Source organism: Pseudophryne corroboree, chromosome 3 (assembly GCF_028390025.1).
Source record: "Pseudophryne corroboree isolate aPseCor3 chromosome 3, aPseCor3.hap2, whole genome shotgun sequence".
In the NCBI taxonomy this organism is placed as follows: domain Eukaryota; kingdom Metazoa; phylum Chordata; class Amphibia; order Anura; family Myobatrachidae; genus Pseudophryne; species Pseudophryne corroboree.
Window position 1 is genome coordinate 486,061,928 of NC_086446.1, and position 14,196 is coordinate 486,076,123.

Sequence of the window (14,196 nt, forward strand, 5' to 3'; positions counted from 1 at the left end):
GGGGGAGGAGCCAGTACACACCACCTGATCCTAAAGCTTTATTTTTGTGCCCTGTCTCCTGCGGAGCCGCTATTCCCCATGGTCCTGACGGAGTCCCCAGCATCCACTACGGACTACGAGAAATAGAATTATCGGTAAGTAAATTCTTATTTTCCCTGACCCGGCAATATGCCGGGCGGGTTACCATAGCGGTGAAGGCAGCGCTGGGAGATGAGAACATCTCCGCGCCACCTCTCCCTGTTGTAGTGAACGGGTCCCGGGTCACATCGACCCGGGAGCACGTTTACGCTGCCATTGACGTGGTATTCAACGCGGGAATAACACTGCTTTATTCCCGGGTTGAATTGCTGGGTCAGGCGACCCGCGATTTCGGCTATGCCCCTTTCACACCGCACGCTGACCCGTGTCGACCCGGCAATATGCCGGGTCGACACCGGGTTATTTGTGCGGTGTGAAAGGGGTATTAATGCTCCTTGAGCACTGGAGTTGGGAAACACTGGTGTAGATGTTGAAACTGTCTAGTGTCTTTCAGCTGTCATTGAAGGCGCTATAACTTAATTTCTTTCTTGCAGTGTTCTGCTAAAAACCTGAAGAATATCTCAGAGATGTTTTATTATGCCCAGAAAGCAGTGTTACACCCGACAGGCCCTCTGTACTGCCCTGAGGAGAAGGAGGTAAGTAAGTAAGAAATGGCATGTTGTAGAATGTGGAGGTTATGAGTGCATTTTATATGTGTCTCATCCATACTATGGGGGTAGGAGCTTGAGCTTTTGCATGTAAAATAAGGGGTGTCCTGTCACTGCAGTCTACTCCAGTGTCCGCTATTGTTATTGGAGGAAAAGATTTATTATAGGAACAGAAATCCCATTTCTCTAACGTCCTTGAGGATGCTGGGACTCCGTAAAGGACCATGGGGAATAGACGGGCTTCGCTGGAGATAGGGCACTTTAAGAAAGCTTTGGACTCTGGGTGTGCACTGGCTCCTCCCTCTATGCCCCTCCTCCAGACCTCAGTTTTACACTGTGCCCAGAGCAAGATGGGTGCACTGCAGAGAGCTCTCCAGAGTTCTCTGCCTAGAAGCATTTTTGTTTTGATTTTTTTCTACCTTTTACTACTTTTTCACAGGGAGCACTGCTGGCAACAGGCTCCCTGCATCGAGGGACTGAGGAGAGAGGAGCAGACCTTCTTGTCAAAGATAGGCTCTGCTTCCTCGGCTACTGGACACCATTAGCTCCAGAGGGGGTGAACGCAGGTTCTTACTGGGCGTCCACCCCCGGAGCCGCGCCGCCGTTCTCCTCACAGAGCTAGAAGTACAGAAGACAGAAGTCGTCAGGCGGCAGAAGCCTTCAGCTTCACTGAGGTAACGCACAGCACTGCAGCTGTGCGTCATTGCTCCCATACACCTCACATACTCCGGTCACTGTAAGGGTGCAGGGCGCAGGGGGGGGCGCCCTGGGCAGCAATATAAACCTTTGCATGGCAAAAAGACTATATACAGGTGGGCTCTGTACATGTATATAAAAGAGCCCCCGCCATATTTTACTAAGTTTGAGCGGGACGGAAGCCCGCCGCCGAGGGGGCGGTGCTTCTCCCTCAGCACTCACCAGCGCCATTTTCTCTCCACAGCACTGCTGAGAGGAAGCTCCCCGGACTCTCCCCTGCTTACACACGGTGAAAGGGTGCTTAAAAGAGAGGGGGGGGCACATAATTGGCGGTTTACATATTATACAGCGCTGCTGGGGGAAAACATTTTGTGTTGGTCTCCAGGGTCATTGCACTGGGGTGTGTGCTGGCATACTCTCTGTCTCTCCAAAGGGCCTTGACAGGGATACTGTCTTCAGGAAAGGGGTTCCCTGTGTGTGTGGGAAGTGTGTCGGTACGCGTGTGTCGACATGTTTGACGAGGAAGGCTCGCTTAATGTGGAGGGGGAGTGCTTGAATGTCAGGTCGCTGTCGGCAACGCCGACACCGGAATGGGTGGATATGCTGAATGTCTTGAATGCAAATGTCAATCTATTGCATAAAAGGTTAGACAAGGCAGAAGCTAGGGATCAGTCAGGTAATCAGTCCATGCCTGTCCCTGGGGCGCCTGGTCCTTCGGGGTCTCAGAAGCGCACCATATCCCAGATCGATGACACAGATACCGACACAGACACCGACTCTAGTGTCGACTATGAAGATGCAAAATTACAGCCGAAGGTGGCAAAGGGTATACGGTACATGATTATTGCCATTAAAGAGGTTTTGCATATTACTGAGGAACCCCTTGTCCCTGACACGAGGGTACACATGTATAAAGGGAAAGAGCCTGAAGTCACTTTTCCATCCTCATTTGAATTAAGTGACTTGTGCGAAAAGGCTTGGGAATCTCCGGATAGGAGACCACAAGTTCCCAAAAGGATTCTCATGGCGTATCCTTTTCCACAAACTGATAGGATAAGCTGGGAATCTTCGCCAAAAGTTGACAAGGCACTGACACGTTTGTCCAAAAAGGTGGCACTGCCTTCTCAGGATACGGCTTCCCTCAAGGAACCTGCTGATCGCAGGCAGGAAATTACCTTAAAGCACATTTAGGGCTGTAACACACTAGCCGGTTTTCCCCGGATGGCAAAAAGCCGGACAAACTTTGTCCGGCTTTTTGCCATCCGGGAGAAACCGGCAGAGTCGCTCACACAGGACGGCTTTGAGGCGTGTGTGATGCTGTGCGCATGCGCAGCATCAGACACGGCTTCAGAAAAAACCGTTGTGTGTGAAAGCTCCCCTTCACACACACTGTTTATTGGCTACAAAGACGGTCCGGCCCGGCAGCCGGACCTTCCAGTTGTGAGACCCGGCTGCGACCCGGCAGCCGGGCCGGGGCCGTGCAGTGTGAAGGGACCCTATCCCTCACACTGTTAACTACAATGCCGGCACGGGATAAAGCCGTCCGGCTTTTTCCCGGCCGGCAAAAGCCGGGTAGTGTGTTTTAGCCCTTACAATCATTCCGGTACTATTGCTCGACCGGCTATGCCGTCGGCCTGGGTTTGTAGTGCGGTTGTGGCATGGGCAGATACCTTATCTACGGAAATTGACACCTTAGATAGGGATGCCATTCATATGACCATAGAGCATATCAGAGATGCTGCCTTGTATATGAGGGATGCTCAGAGAGACATTTGTTTATTAAGCTCCAGAATAAATGCTATGTCTATTTCTGCTAGGCGGCTCTTGTGGACCCGACAGTGGACGGGAGATGCCGATTCAAAGCGGCATATGGAGTCCTTGCCTTACAAAGGGGTGGAGTTGTTTGGAGACGGCCTCTCGGATCTTGTCGCTACGGCTGGTAAGTCAAATTTCTTACCTTATGTCCCCCCGCAGCATACAAAAAAGGCACCTCATTATCAAATGCAGTCCTTTCGTTCCAATAAAAACAAGAAGGTACGGGGATCATCCTTTGTTGCCAGAGGGAAAGGCAGGGGAAAAAAGCTGCACACAGCTAGTTCCCAAGAGCAGAAGTCCTCCCCTGCGTCTGCAAAGTCCACCGCATGACGCTGGGGCTTCCCGAGGGGAGGCAGATCTGGTGGGGGCTCGTCTTCGGTTTTTCAGCCACGTCTGGGTTCACTCGCAGGTGGATCCCTGGGCGTTAGAGATTGTTTCTCAGGGATACAGGCTGGAATTCGAAGACTTGCCTCCTCTCCGATTTTTCAAATCGGCTCTGCCGGCTTCCCCGTCAGAGAGGGAGCTAGTGTTGGCAGCAATCCAAAAATTGTGTATTCAACAGGTGATTGTCACAGTTCCTCATCTCCAGCAAGGAGAGGGATATTACTCAACCCTGTTTGTGGTCACGAAACCGGACGGTTCGGTCAGACCCATTTTAAACCTGAAATCTTTGAACCTGTACTTGAAGAGATTCAAGTTTAAAATGGAATCACTCAGGGAGGTCATCGCCAGCCTGGAGGGGGGGGATTGCATGGTGTCCCTGGACATAAAGGATGCTTACCTTCATGTTCCGATATTCCCTCCGCATCAGGCGTTCCTGAGATTTGCAGTGCAGGACTGTCTCTACCAATTTCAGACGTTGCCGTTTGGGCTTTCCACGGCCCCGAGAATTTTCACCAAGGTAATGGCGGAAATGATGGTGCTCCTGCGCAGGCAGGGGGTCACAATTATCCCATACTTGGACGATCTCCTCATAAAGGCGAGATCTCGGGAGAGGTTGCTGGACAGCGTGTCTCTGTCCATGAAGACGTTGCAGATACACGGCTGTATTCTCAATATACCGAAGTCCCAGCTAGTCCCTACAACGCGTCTGACCTTTTTGGGGCTGATTCTAGACACAGACCAGAAAAAGGTTTTTCTTCCGATCGAAAAGGTACAGGAACTCATAGCCATGGTCAGGAACCTATTAAAACCAAAAAAGGTTTCAGTGCATCAGTGCACGCGGGTCCTGGGGAAGATGGTGGCTTCCTACGAGGCCATCCCTTTCGGCAGGTTCCATGCGAGGACTTTTCAGTGGGACCTCTTGGACAAGTGGTCCGGGTCCCATTTACAAATGCATCAAAGGATCACCCTGTCTCCCAGGACCAGGGTATCTCTCCTGTGGTGGCTGAACAGTGCTCACCTACTAGAAGGTCGCAGGTTCGGCATTCAGGACTGGGTCCTGGTGACCACGGACGCAAGCCTCCGAGGCTGGGGAGCAGTGACACTGGGAAGAAATTTCCAAGGTCTCTGGTCAAGCCTAGAGTCTTGTCTCCACATCAACGTCCTGGAGTTGAGGGCCATATACAACGCCCTGCGTCAAGCGGAGGAATGGCTTCGGAGAAAACCGGTTCTGATTCAGTCAGACAATGTCACGGCAGTGGCTCATATAAACCGCCAAGGCGAAACAAGGAGCAGAATGGCCATGGCAGAAGCGACCAGGATTCTACGCTGGGCGGAAGGCCATGTAAGCGCGATATCAGCGGTGTTCATCCCGAGGGTGGACCACTGGGAGGCGGACTTCCTGAGCAGGCACGACCTGCATCCGGGAGAGTGGGGACTTCATCAAGAAGTCTTCGCACAGATCACGGATCGTTGGGGACTGCCTCAAATCGACATGATGGCATCCCGTCTCAACAAAAAGCTAAAGCGGTATTGCGCCAGGTCAAGGGACCCTCAGGCGGTAGCGGTAGACGCTCTGGTGACACCTTGGGTGTTCAGATCGGTCTATGTGTTTCCTCCTCTTCCTCTCATACCCAAGGTGTTGAGAATAATACGAAGAAGCAGGGTCAGAACAATACTCATTGTTCCGGATTGGCCACGGAGGACTTGGTATCCGGAGCTGCAAAAGTTGCTCGCAGGGGATCCGTGGCCTCTTCCTCTAAGGCAGGACCTGCTGCGGCAGGGGCCCTATCTGTTCCAAGACTTACCGCGGCTGCGTTTGACGGCATGTCGGTTGAACGCCGGATCCTAGCGGAAAAAGGCATTCCGGAGGAAGTCATTCCTACCCTGATCAAGGCTAGGAAAGACGTGACGTTAAAACATTATCACCGTATATGGCGGAAATATGTTTCTTGGTGTGAGGCCAGAGCTGCTCCTACGGAGGAGTTCCATTTGGGCCGTCAAACAGGAGTGACTTTGGGCCTAAAATTAGGGTCCATAAAGGTCCAGATTTCGGCCTTATCCATTTTCTTTCAAAGAGAATTGGCCTCTATTCCTGAAGTACAGACCTTTGTGAAGGGGCTGCTGCATATTCAGCCTCCCTTTGTGCCTCCGGTGGCGCCTTGGGATCTTAACGTGGTGTTGCGTTTCCTCAAGTCACCTTGGTTTGAACCACTCAAAACTGTGGAGTTGAAATACCTCACGTGGAAAGTGGTCATGTTGTTGGCGTTAGCTTCGGCAAGACGTGTTTCCGAATTGGCGGCTTTATGACATAAAAGCCCATACTTGGTTTTTCACGTGGATAGGGCAGAGTTGAGGACTCGCCCTCACTTTCTGCCAAAAGTGGTCTCATCTTTTCATGTGAACCAACCTATTGTCGTGCCTGTGGCTACACGGGACTTGGAGGATTCCGAGTCCTTGGATGTAGTCAGGGCTTTGAAGATTTATGTGACCAGAACGGCTAGAATTAGGAAGACTGAAGCTTTGTTCGTTCTGTATGCGGCCAACAAGGTTGGTGCTCCTGCTTCAAAGCAGACTATTGCTCGCTGGATATGTAACACGATTCAGCAGGCGCATTCTACGGCAGGATTGCCGTTACCGAAATCGGTTAAGGCCCACTCCACTAGAAAAGTGGTCTTTTCTTGGGCGGCTACCCGAGGGGTCTCGGCATTACAGTTGTGCCGAGCAGCTACTTGGTCGGGGACAAACACCTTTGCAAAGTTCTATAAGTTTGATACCCTGGCTGAGGAGGACCTCCTGTTTGCTCAATCGGTGCTGCAGAGTCATCCGCACTCTCCCGCCCGTTTGGGAGCTTTGGTATAATCCCCATGGTCCTTACGGAGTCCCAGCATCCTCAAGGACGTTAGAGAAAATAAGATTTTACTTACCGGTAAATCTATTTCTTGTAGTCCGTAGAGGATGCTGGGCGCCCGTCCCAAGTGCAGACTTTTTCTGCAAGACTTGTATATAGTTATTGCTTACATAAGGGTTATGTTATAGTTTTTCGGTTGAACCGTGGCTATGTTGTTGTTCATACTGTTAACTGGGTAGTTTATCACAAGTTATATGGTGTGATTGGTGTGGCTGGTATGGATCTCGCCCTTAGATTTACAACAATCCTTCCTCGTACTGTCCATCTCCTCTGGGCACAGTTTCCCTAACTGAGGTCTGGAGGAGGGGCATAGAGGGAGGAGCCAGTGCACACCCAGAGTCCAAAGCTTTCTTAAAGTGCCCTATCTCCTGCGGAGCCCGTCTATTCCCCATGGTCCTTACGGAGTCCCAGCATCCTCTACGGACTACGAGAAATAGATTTACCGGTAAGTAAAATCTTATTTTTCAGCTGATACAATCAGTTGTATGTAATCACTGGCACTTCATATTTTACAAGAACACAATGGGCCTAATTCAGAGGTGCACGCAATCCTGATGGTATATATACATCTCTTTTGCTTGTCGATCTGTGCATGCACAGAACCCGCACTGCACATGTGCATATCTGGAACTACTATGTCGCTTGCAGTTCCCCAATCACTGCAGCATGGTTGATATAATACTGGCATTTGGGCACAGCGACCGGCAGCGTTACAGAGAAAACCGGTGTTCTGGTCCCGTTACCTGGACGCGGGCTGAAGCCTGTTACTGCATCCTAAGATGCAGCTTCACTGGCTTCAGCAGCGTGAATTATCCAGCCATCCTGAGTAACCTGTGTGATGACCGATCTTCCTCAGAAGCAGCAGCGGATCAGTGAAGCCGGCAGGAGGTGTCTATTCACACAAGACTCCTGTAGTATTAGCATATATAGCATATACAGCTGCTGCATACAAAGACTGTGTGATCCGCACCCATCTCTGTATCAGGCCCTTTGTCTTCATTCTATGTTCTCTGTAGTGATTACAGTCTTGTTTATTTGAATTGTTAGCAAACAGGATATATCAAAATGCTTACTAATAGCGGTAATGACAATACTAATAGTACTTTGTACTGTATTATTTCAAGTTTTTTTTCTTTATCTTCAGTATTTGTTTGTGTAACTTATATAACTTCAATAAACAAAGACTTGACATTAAAAAAATCCACATGATGGCCTCACTGACAACAGCCACTGCAAACTGCTGTCTGCCGAGCTAATATAGGAAGAGGCCAAAACAAGGCTCCTGATTGGCCGGCTTAAACTGGGATTTGTTGCAGATGGCTCGCGATTGTTGATGTACCATATTTGGTTATTCGTCATATCTGGTTCTACATACAGTAGGATAATATTTGTGTGAATAGTAATATATTAAGTACTTCTGAAGAAACTGCAGTCATATCTTATTGTTACAACGTATTGGATTAAAAAATGTAACTTGTTCAACAAAGAAGTCTGCCAATGCCGGTAAGTGTGGTCTCTGATAAGGCCATAATCATAATAACACAATTATGTCTCCTGTTCTTTTGTGGGGGTTTTAATTACAGTGATGGTAAATCATTCTCTGCAGGAAATCTATTCCCAGTCCCTTGTGAGTGGCTGTAGGTTATCACACATATTGTGTACTTATTTTTCCTTTCTCAGCTGAAGCCAGCCTGTGTGAAAGCCCTGACTCGCATCTTCAAAATTTCTGACCTGGACAATGACGGGATATTAAATGATGCAGAGCTCAACTTCTTCCAGGTAAGAAAAACTCTGGAAGTTTGTATCCTGCATCGTTTTACTGGATACGGCAACAGTGCGAGGTTTGCATAGTGAGTAGGGAACCACACGGTCATTTCTTCAGCTAATCAGCATATCCCTACTTCCTCCATTTATTTGTTAGGTCTTGTTATCTGCTCTCTCGTAAGGGGTCTGGGCTTATTTATAATCTGATACTAATCTCTCTTTCAGAGGACTTGTTTTCACATCCCGCTGGCCCCACAAGCGCTTGAGGACGTTAAGAATGTGGTGCGCAAGAATGTTCATGATGGAGTGTCTGGAAATGGCCTGACTCTGAGAGGTGAGAGTTTATGCACGTAACCTGGTTAATGTTCTGCAATGGCTATAAGCTATATACAGGTATAGTAGTCTCCAATATTGAATTTGGACATATTTAAATTTAAAATAATTCAGATATAAAATGAAGGGATGATGATTTAATAAGTACATGAACTGTACTGACTGCACACAGACAATCTAGAGGGAAAATGATTTCTAGTCCTGTAATAAACGTGACTGATGAATGAGCAGTTTTTATGTTTGTTTTTTGCTTATAATCCCAGGGTTCCTTTTCCTCCACACACTCTTCATCCAGAGGGGGAGACATGAAACTACATGGACTGTGCTGCGGAGATTTGGATATGATGATGACCTGGAGCTGACGCCTGAATATCTTTTTCCACAGTAATTTCCTTTCCTGCTTAATTATTCTTTCTTCAGATGCTTAAATCCTCTACATATGGGTGATATCTTTCTGATGTGATGGGGAATGGCTTACAGCCTCCTAGGTAACAGAAGGCTCTGTGCAGATGAATTCACTCATAGTGATGTCACGTCACCATAGACAATTCCTTGCACTGCCAGTTTAGCTCTTTAGCAGAATCGTTGTAGTCACCTTGTAAAAATTTTCAGGTCCTGCAGTATGTTTTTGTTTAGGTGCTGGCTTGTATTTTTTTTTTTTTTAAAGTAGTGAACGTGTTTGTACAGTTGTTGGGTTCTCTGACATCGTGTGCTTTTTCCACGCATAACTTTGCTGTCCCAGCTTTGTAACTTAAACCCTTGCCTATGTCCTTGTTATTTTCTAAAAAGCTCTAAAGAAAGGCAGTGAGCTACAGTGGGAAGATGGTGCATTTTAAATTTGTTTCATTTTGTAGAGTTTAGTTGTTCCATCATTTGATATGAACGTGGCTGTTATTACAACAATATATTGAACATTGGTAAACATTTGTCACAGAGTACAGAGACAAAAGTTACAGGGTTATGGTAATGTTAGGTTTATAAGCAATATTGTTGGGGTATCTATTATAATATAAACAGTTAATGATAAAAAAGAGAATTTCTCTTTTGTCCTTGGGGATACTGGGAATCCATTTAGTACCATGGGGTATAGACGGGTCCACTAGGAGCCTTGGGCACTTTAAGAATTTGATAGTGTGCGCTGAGTTTTCTGCATTTATTTTATCTGTTTGTTATTTTCAGGCAGGACTGGATGGCACCAGCCTGCCTGCTTCGTGGGACTTAGCAAGGGGGGGGGGGGGGGGGCCCAACCTCTTGAAGGGTTAATGGTCCCGTTCCCCGCTGACAGGATACTAGCTCCTGAGGGAACTATTCGCAAGCCCCACCACGGTGAACGTACATTCCCGCAGCATGCCGCCACCTCTAACAGAGCCAGAAGAAAGAAGAGTGGTGAGAACAAAGCCGGCGTCCCGGTTAGCAGGTCGCCAGCTATTATGGCGGCATGAGGGTATGGAGACGCACGGCTTCTACATGGGGCGGTTGGGTCTCCAGACTCAGTACACAGTGCAGACGCACGGCTTCTGAGGGGGCGAACTGAGCCTCAGTACACAATATGTGTACACAGTAGCCAGACTGGCATTACAGACTTAAAAGGGGGCTGACTCCATTTTAGGCACAAAATTACCTCAGCCAGTATAAAAAAGTGCGGGAAGACCGCGCGCAATTAAAGGGGCGGGGCTTTACTATGAGCGGATCCAGCAGCTCACCAGCGCCATTTTCCCCCTGCAGTGGACACAGACGCTGACTTACAAGGACGTGAAGCTCCTCCGGAGAGACTCAAGATTACCTCAACGGTACCAGGGGGTCATAGCAGGGAGGGGAGCGATTATTAGTGTACTGAGTCCCTAATCTAGGTACTTAGTCTGCGACCCGGCTAAGCTTGGCATTAGCAGTAAGGGCACTGTGTGCTGGCTCCATACTATCTCTGTGTCTCCCTGGAAGGGCTCTTTGTGGGTTAATTGTGCATTTAACCTATTCCTGTGTGTGTGTGAGTGTGTGCGCTGTCACTGTCACAGTATGTCAGACAAAGAGTGTGTTTCATGTAAGGCACAGTGTTCCTCTTCTCCAGGGGGTTCACTAACCTTCCCAGGCTAGCAGGGCAGAGCCAGCTTGGCTGGACTCCATTAAGGGAATGATTTCCAATATTTCTACTAAATTGTCCCGCAATGAGAAAGAGACTCAATACAATCGATGACTGAGTTTATGAAAAGAGAGTCAGTACCCAAACCAGCGTCTCAGTCCCCTGCCATTTGTCTGCAAAAACGTCCTTTGGCCCATATCCTGCAGTCTGACTCTGATGATGAAGGGGGAGGTGGACTCGGAGGTGGGGAAAGCTACTCTGTCACAGGGAATAGAGGCTCTCATAGAAATTATCAGAGAAGTTCTGCATATCCCTGATAAGGTGCCAGAGGAGACTGAGGAATCTTATTTTAATATAAAAAAGAAATCCTCAGTCACTTTTCCTGTGTCAAAGGAACTAAATACCCTGTTTGAAGAATCGTGGGTTAATCCTGATAGGAAATTTCAAATCCATAAAAGGTTGCTATAATCTTTTCCTTTTCTTCCTGAGGGTAGGAAAAAATGGGAAAATCCACCGATAGTGGATGCATCAGTATACAGGCTGTCACGGGTGCAGCCTACCTAAAAGACACGGCTGATCGTAGAATTGAGATTACACTCAAATACTTGCATACAGATACAGGGGTGGCCGACAGACCCACTATAGCATGGGGGTGGATTACTAAGGCTATCGCCAAATGGTCGGGTAACCTACTTGAGGGGTTAGATACCTTGCCTCAGGGGGAGATCATTTTACTCCTCCAACATATACAGGACCTTGCGAACTTTATGGTGGAAGCCATAAAAGAAATAGGCTTGCTTAATGCACGCACCACTGCTATAGCAGTGTCAGCACGCAGAGGCTTATGGCTACGCCAGTGGACTGCTGATGCGGACTTCAGGAAAGGCGTGGAAGGCTTACCCTTCACAGGAGAGGCCTTATTTGGAGATGAACTAGACAAATGGATCTCCAAAGCTACTGTGGGTAAGTCCACATATCTTCCTTCTGCAGCTCCCCCAGCCAGGAAGGCCTACTCAGGAGCAAATCTACAGTCCTTTCGTACTGCCAAGTTTAAGGGCAAAACAAGAGGTTCTTCTACAGCCACCAGAGACGCTAGAGGTAAACTACGCAAACGAGCAACTGCCGGTTCACAGGAACAGAGCTCAAGCTCTGCTTCCTCCAAAGCCTTCAGCATGATGGTGGACCGCGATGCCTGGAAGACTGGCGGGTGGGAGCCCAACTAAAATTTTTCAATCACATCTGGACAGGTTCATGCCAGGATCCCTGGGTCCTAGATCTTATTTCCCAGGGCTACAGACTGGAGTTTCAGGACTCCCACCTCACAGATTCTTCAAATCAGGCTTACAAATTTCGCAAGTATAACCTTACAGGACGCCATTCAAAAACTGGTACATACTCAGGTCTTTGTTCCAGTTCCACCTCATCTGCAAAACAGGGGTTATTATTCCAACTTGTTTGTAGTACTGAAATTGGGTGGTTCGGTAAGACCGATTTTGAACCTCAAGTCATTGAACCCGTACTTACGAGTGTTTAAATTCAAGATGGCGTCTCTGAGAGCGGTGAGCGGGGAGGGGGAATTTCTAGTGTCTCTGGATATCAAGGATGCGTAACTTCACATTCCCATCTGGCCGCCTCATCAGGCTTATCTACGGTTTGCACTGCAGGACTGTCGCTTCCAGTTCCAGGCACTGCCATTTGGTCTCTCCACGGCACCGAGAGTGTTCACCAAAATGATGGCAGAGATGATGTTTCTACACCGCAAACAGCGAACATAATTCCGTACCTGGATGATCTTCTGATAAAGGCACCGTCCAGGGAGTGGTCGTTGGACAGCATTGTCCTCTCAACCAGACTACTCCTGGATCACGGGTGGATTCTGAACTTACCAAAATCTCACCTGGAACCGACGCAGAGGCTTCCTTTCCTGGGAATGATACTCGACACAGAGTCTCAGAGAGTGTTCCTTCCCTTGGAGAAGGCTATGGTAATCCAGTCGATGGTTCGTACTGTCCTGAAGCCAACCCGGATCTCGGTGCATCTGTGCATTCGTCTTCTGGGGAAAATGGTGGCCTCTTACGAGGCGCTTCAGTACGAAAGGTTTCACGCGAGGCCCTTCCAGCTGGATCTGTTGGACAAATGGTCCGGATCGCTTCTACACATGCACCAGAGGATCTGTCTGTCGCCAACTGCCAGAATCTCCCTTCTGTGGTGGCTACAGACTGCTTATCTCATCGAGGGTTGAAAGTTCGGGATTCAGAATTGGATTCTGATAACCACAGACGCAAGCCTCAGAGGTTGGGGAGCAGTCACCCAGGGGGTACAGTTTCAAGGAAGATGGTCAAGACGGGAAGTCGTCCTTCCAATAAACATCCTGGAACTCAAAGCAATCTACAACGCCTCATCTCTACTACAGGCCTCATCTCTACTACGAAATCAGGCCATTCAAGTCCAGTTGGACAATGTAACGGCGGTAACATACATAAACCGACAGGGCGGAACGAAACGCAGAGCAGCAATGTCAGAGGTGTCAAGAATTCTCCCCTGGGTGGAAAACACGCCGTGGCGTTGTCGGCGGTCTTCATTCCGGGAGTAGACAACTGGGAATCAAACTTCCTCAGCAGATGCGACCTGCACCCGGCAGAGTGGGGCCTCCACTCGGAGGTGTTTCGGTGGTTGACACGACGATGGGGATATCCACAGATTGCCATGATGGCCTCTCAACTCAACAAGAAGCTCAAGTGGTACTGTTCCAGGTCGAGGGACCCACAAGCAGTGGCGGCAGACACTCTGACAACTCCTGAGTCTACCAGCTGGTGTACGGGTTTCCTCCACTTCTTCTGATCCCAAGGATTATAAAGAGAATAAAAAGGGAAAAAGTTCAAGCAATCCTCATTGCTCTGGACTGGCCTCGAAGGGCCTGGTACGCGGATCTTCTTGAGATGTTGCTCGAAGATCCGTGGCCTCTACCTCTTCGCGAGGATCTTCTGCAACAGGGCCCATTTGTCCATCAAGACTTACCGTGACTATGTTTAACGGCCTGGAAGTTGAACGGCTGATTCTAGCCAGGAGAGCGATTCCTGACAAGGTCATCCCGACTATGATCCAAGCCAGGAAGGGGGTAACGTCTAAACATTACCACCGTATATGGAAGAAGTATGTCTCTTGGTGTGAGAGCAGACACTATTCTGCGGTGGAATTTCACCTGGGACGTCTCCTGCTTTTTCTGCAGTCGGGAGTGGATGTGGGCCTACACCTAGGCTCCATTAAAGTCCAGATTTCGGCCTTGTCTATTTACATTCGGAAGCAATTGGCTTCTCTCCCTGAGATCCAGACGTTCTTGAAAGGTGTGATGCACATCCACCCTCCCTTTGTGCCTCACACTGCACCTTGGGATCTCAATTTAGAGCTGCAGTTCCTCCAATCTGACTGGTTTGAAACATTACAGGAGATTGACGTAAAGTACCTTACGTGGAAGACCATCACACTGTTGGCCTTGGCTTCAGCAAGACGTGTGTCGGAGCTAGGGGCGTTGT

At 48.7% G+C, this 14,196-nt stretch overlaps 1 protein-coding gene across 6 annotated transcripts in view; it reads left to right on the forward strand.

Annotated features, from left to right (window-relative positions):
* RHOT1 (ras homolog family member T1) overlaps positions 1-14,196 on the forward strand; it is a 153,795-nt gene that overhangs the window by 93,591 nt on the left and 46,008 nt on the right. For all 6 annotated transcript variants that reach the window (XM_063960880.1, XM_063960885.1, XM_063960883.1 and 3 more), the window contains exons 8-11: positions 573-674; positions 8,170-8,268; positions 8,479-8,587; positions 8,850-8,970. In XM_063960880.1, coding sequence (XP_063816950.1) covers positions 573-674; positions 8,170-8,268; positions 8,479-8,587; positions 8,850-8,970 — 431 coding nt within the window. The remainder of the gene's footprint in view (positions 1-572; positions 675-8,169; positions 8,269-8,478; positions 8,588-8,849; positions 8,971-14,196) is intronic.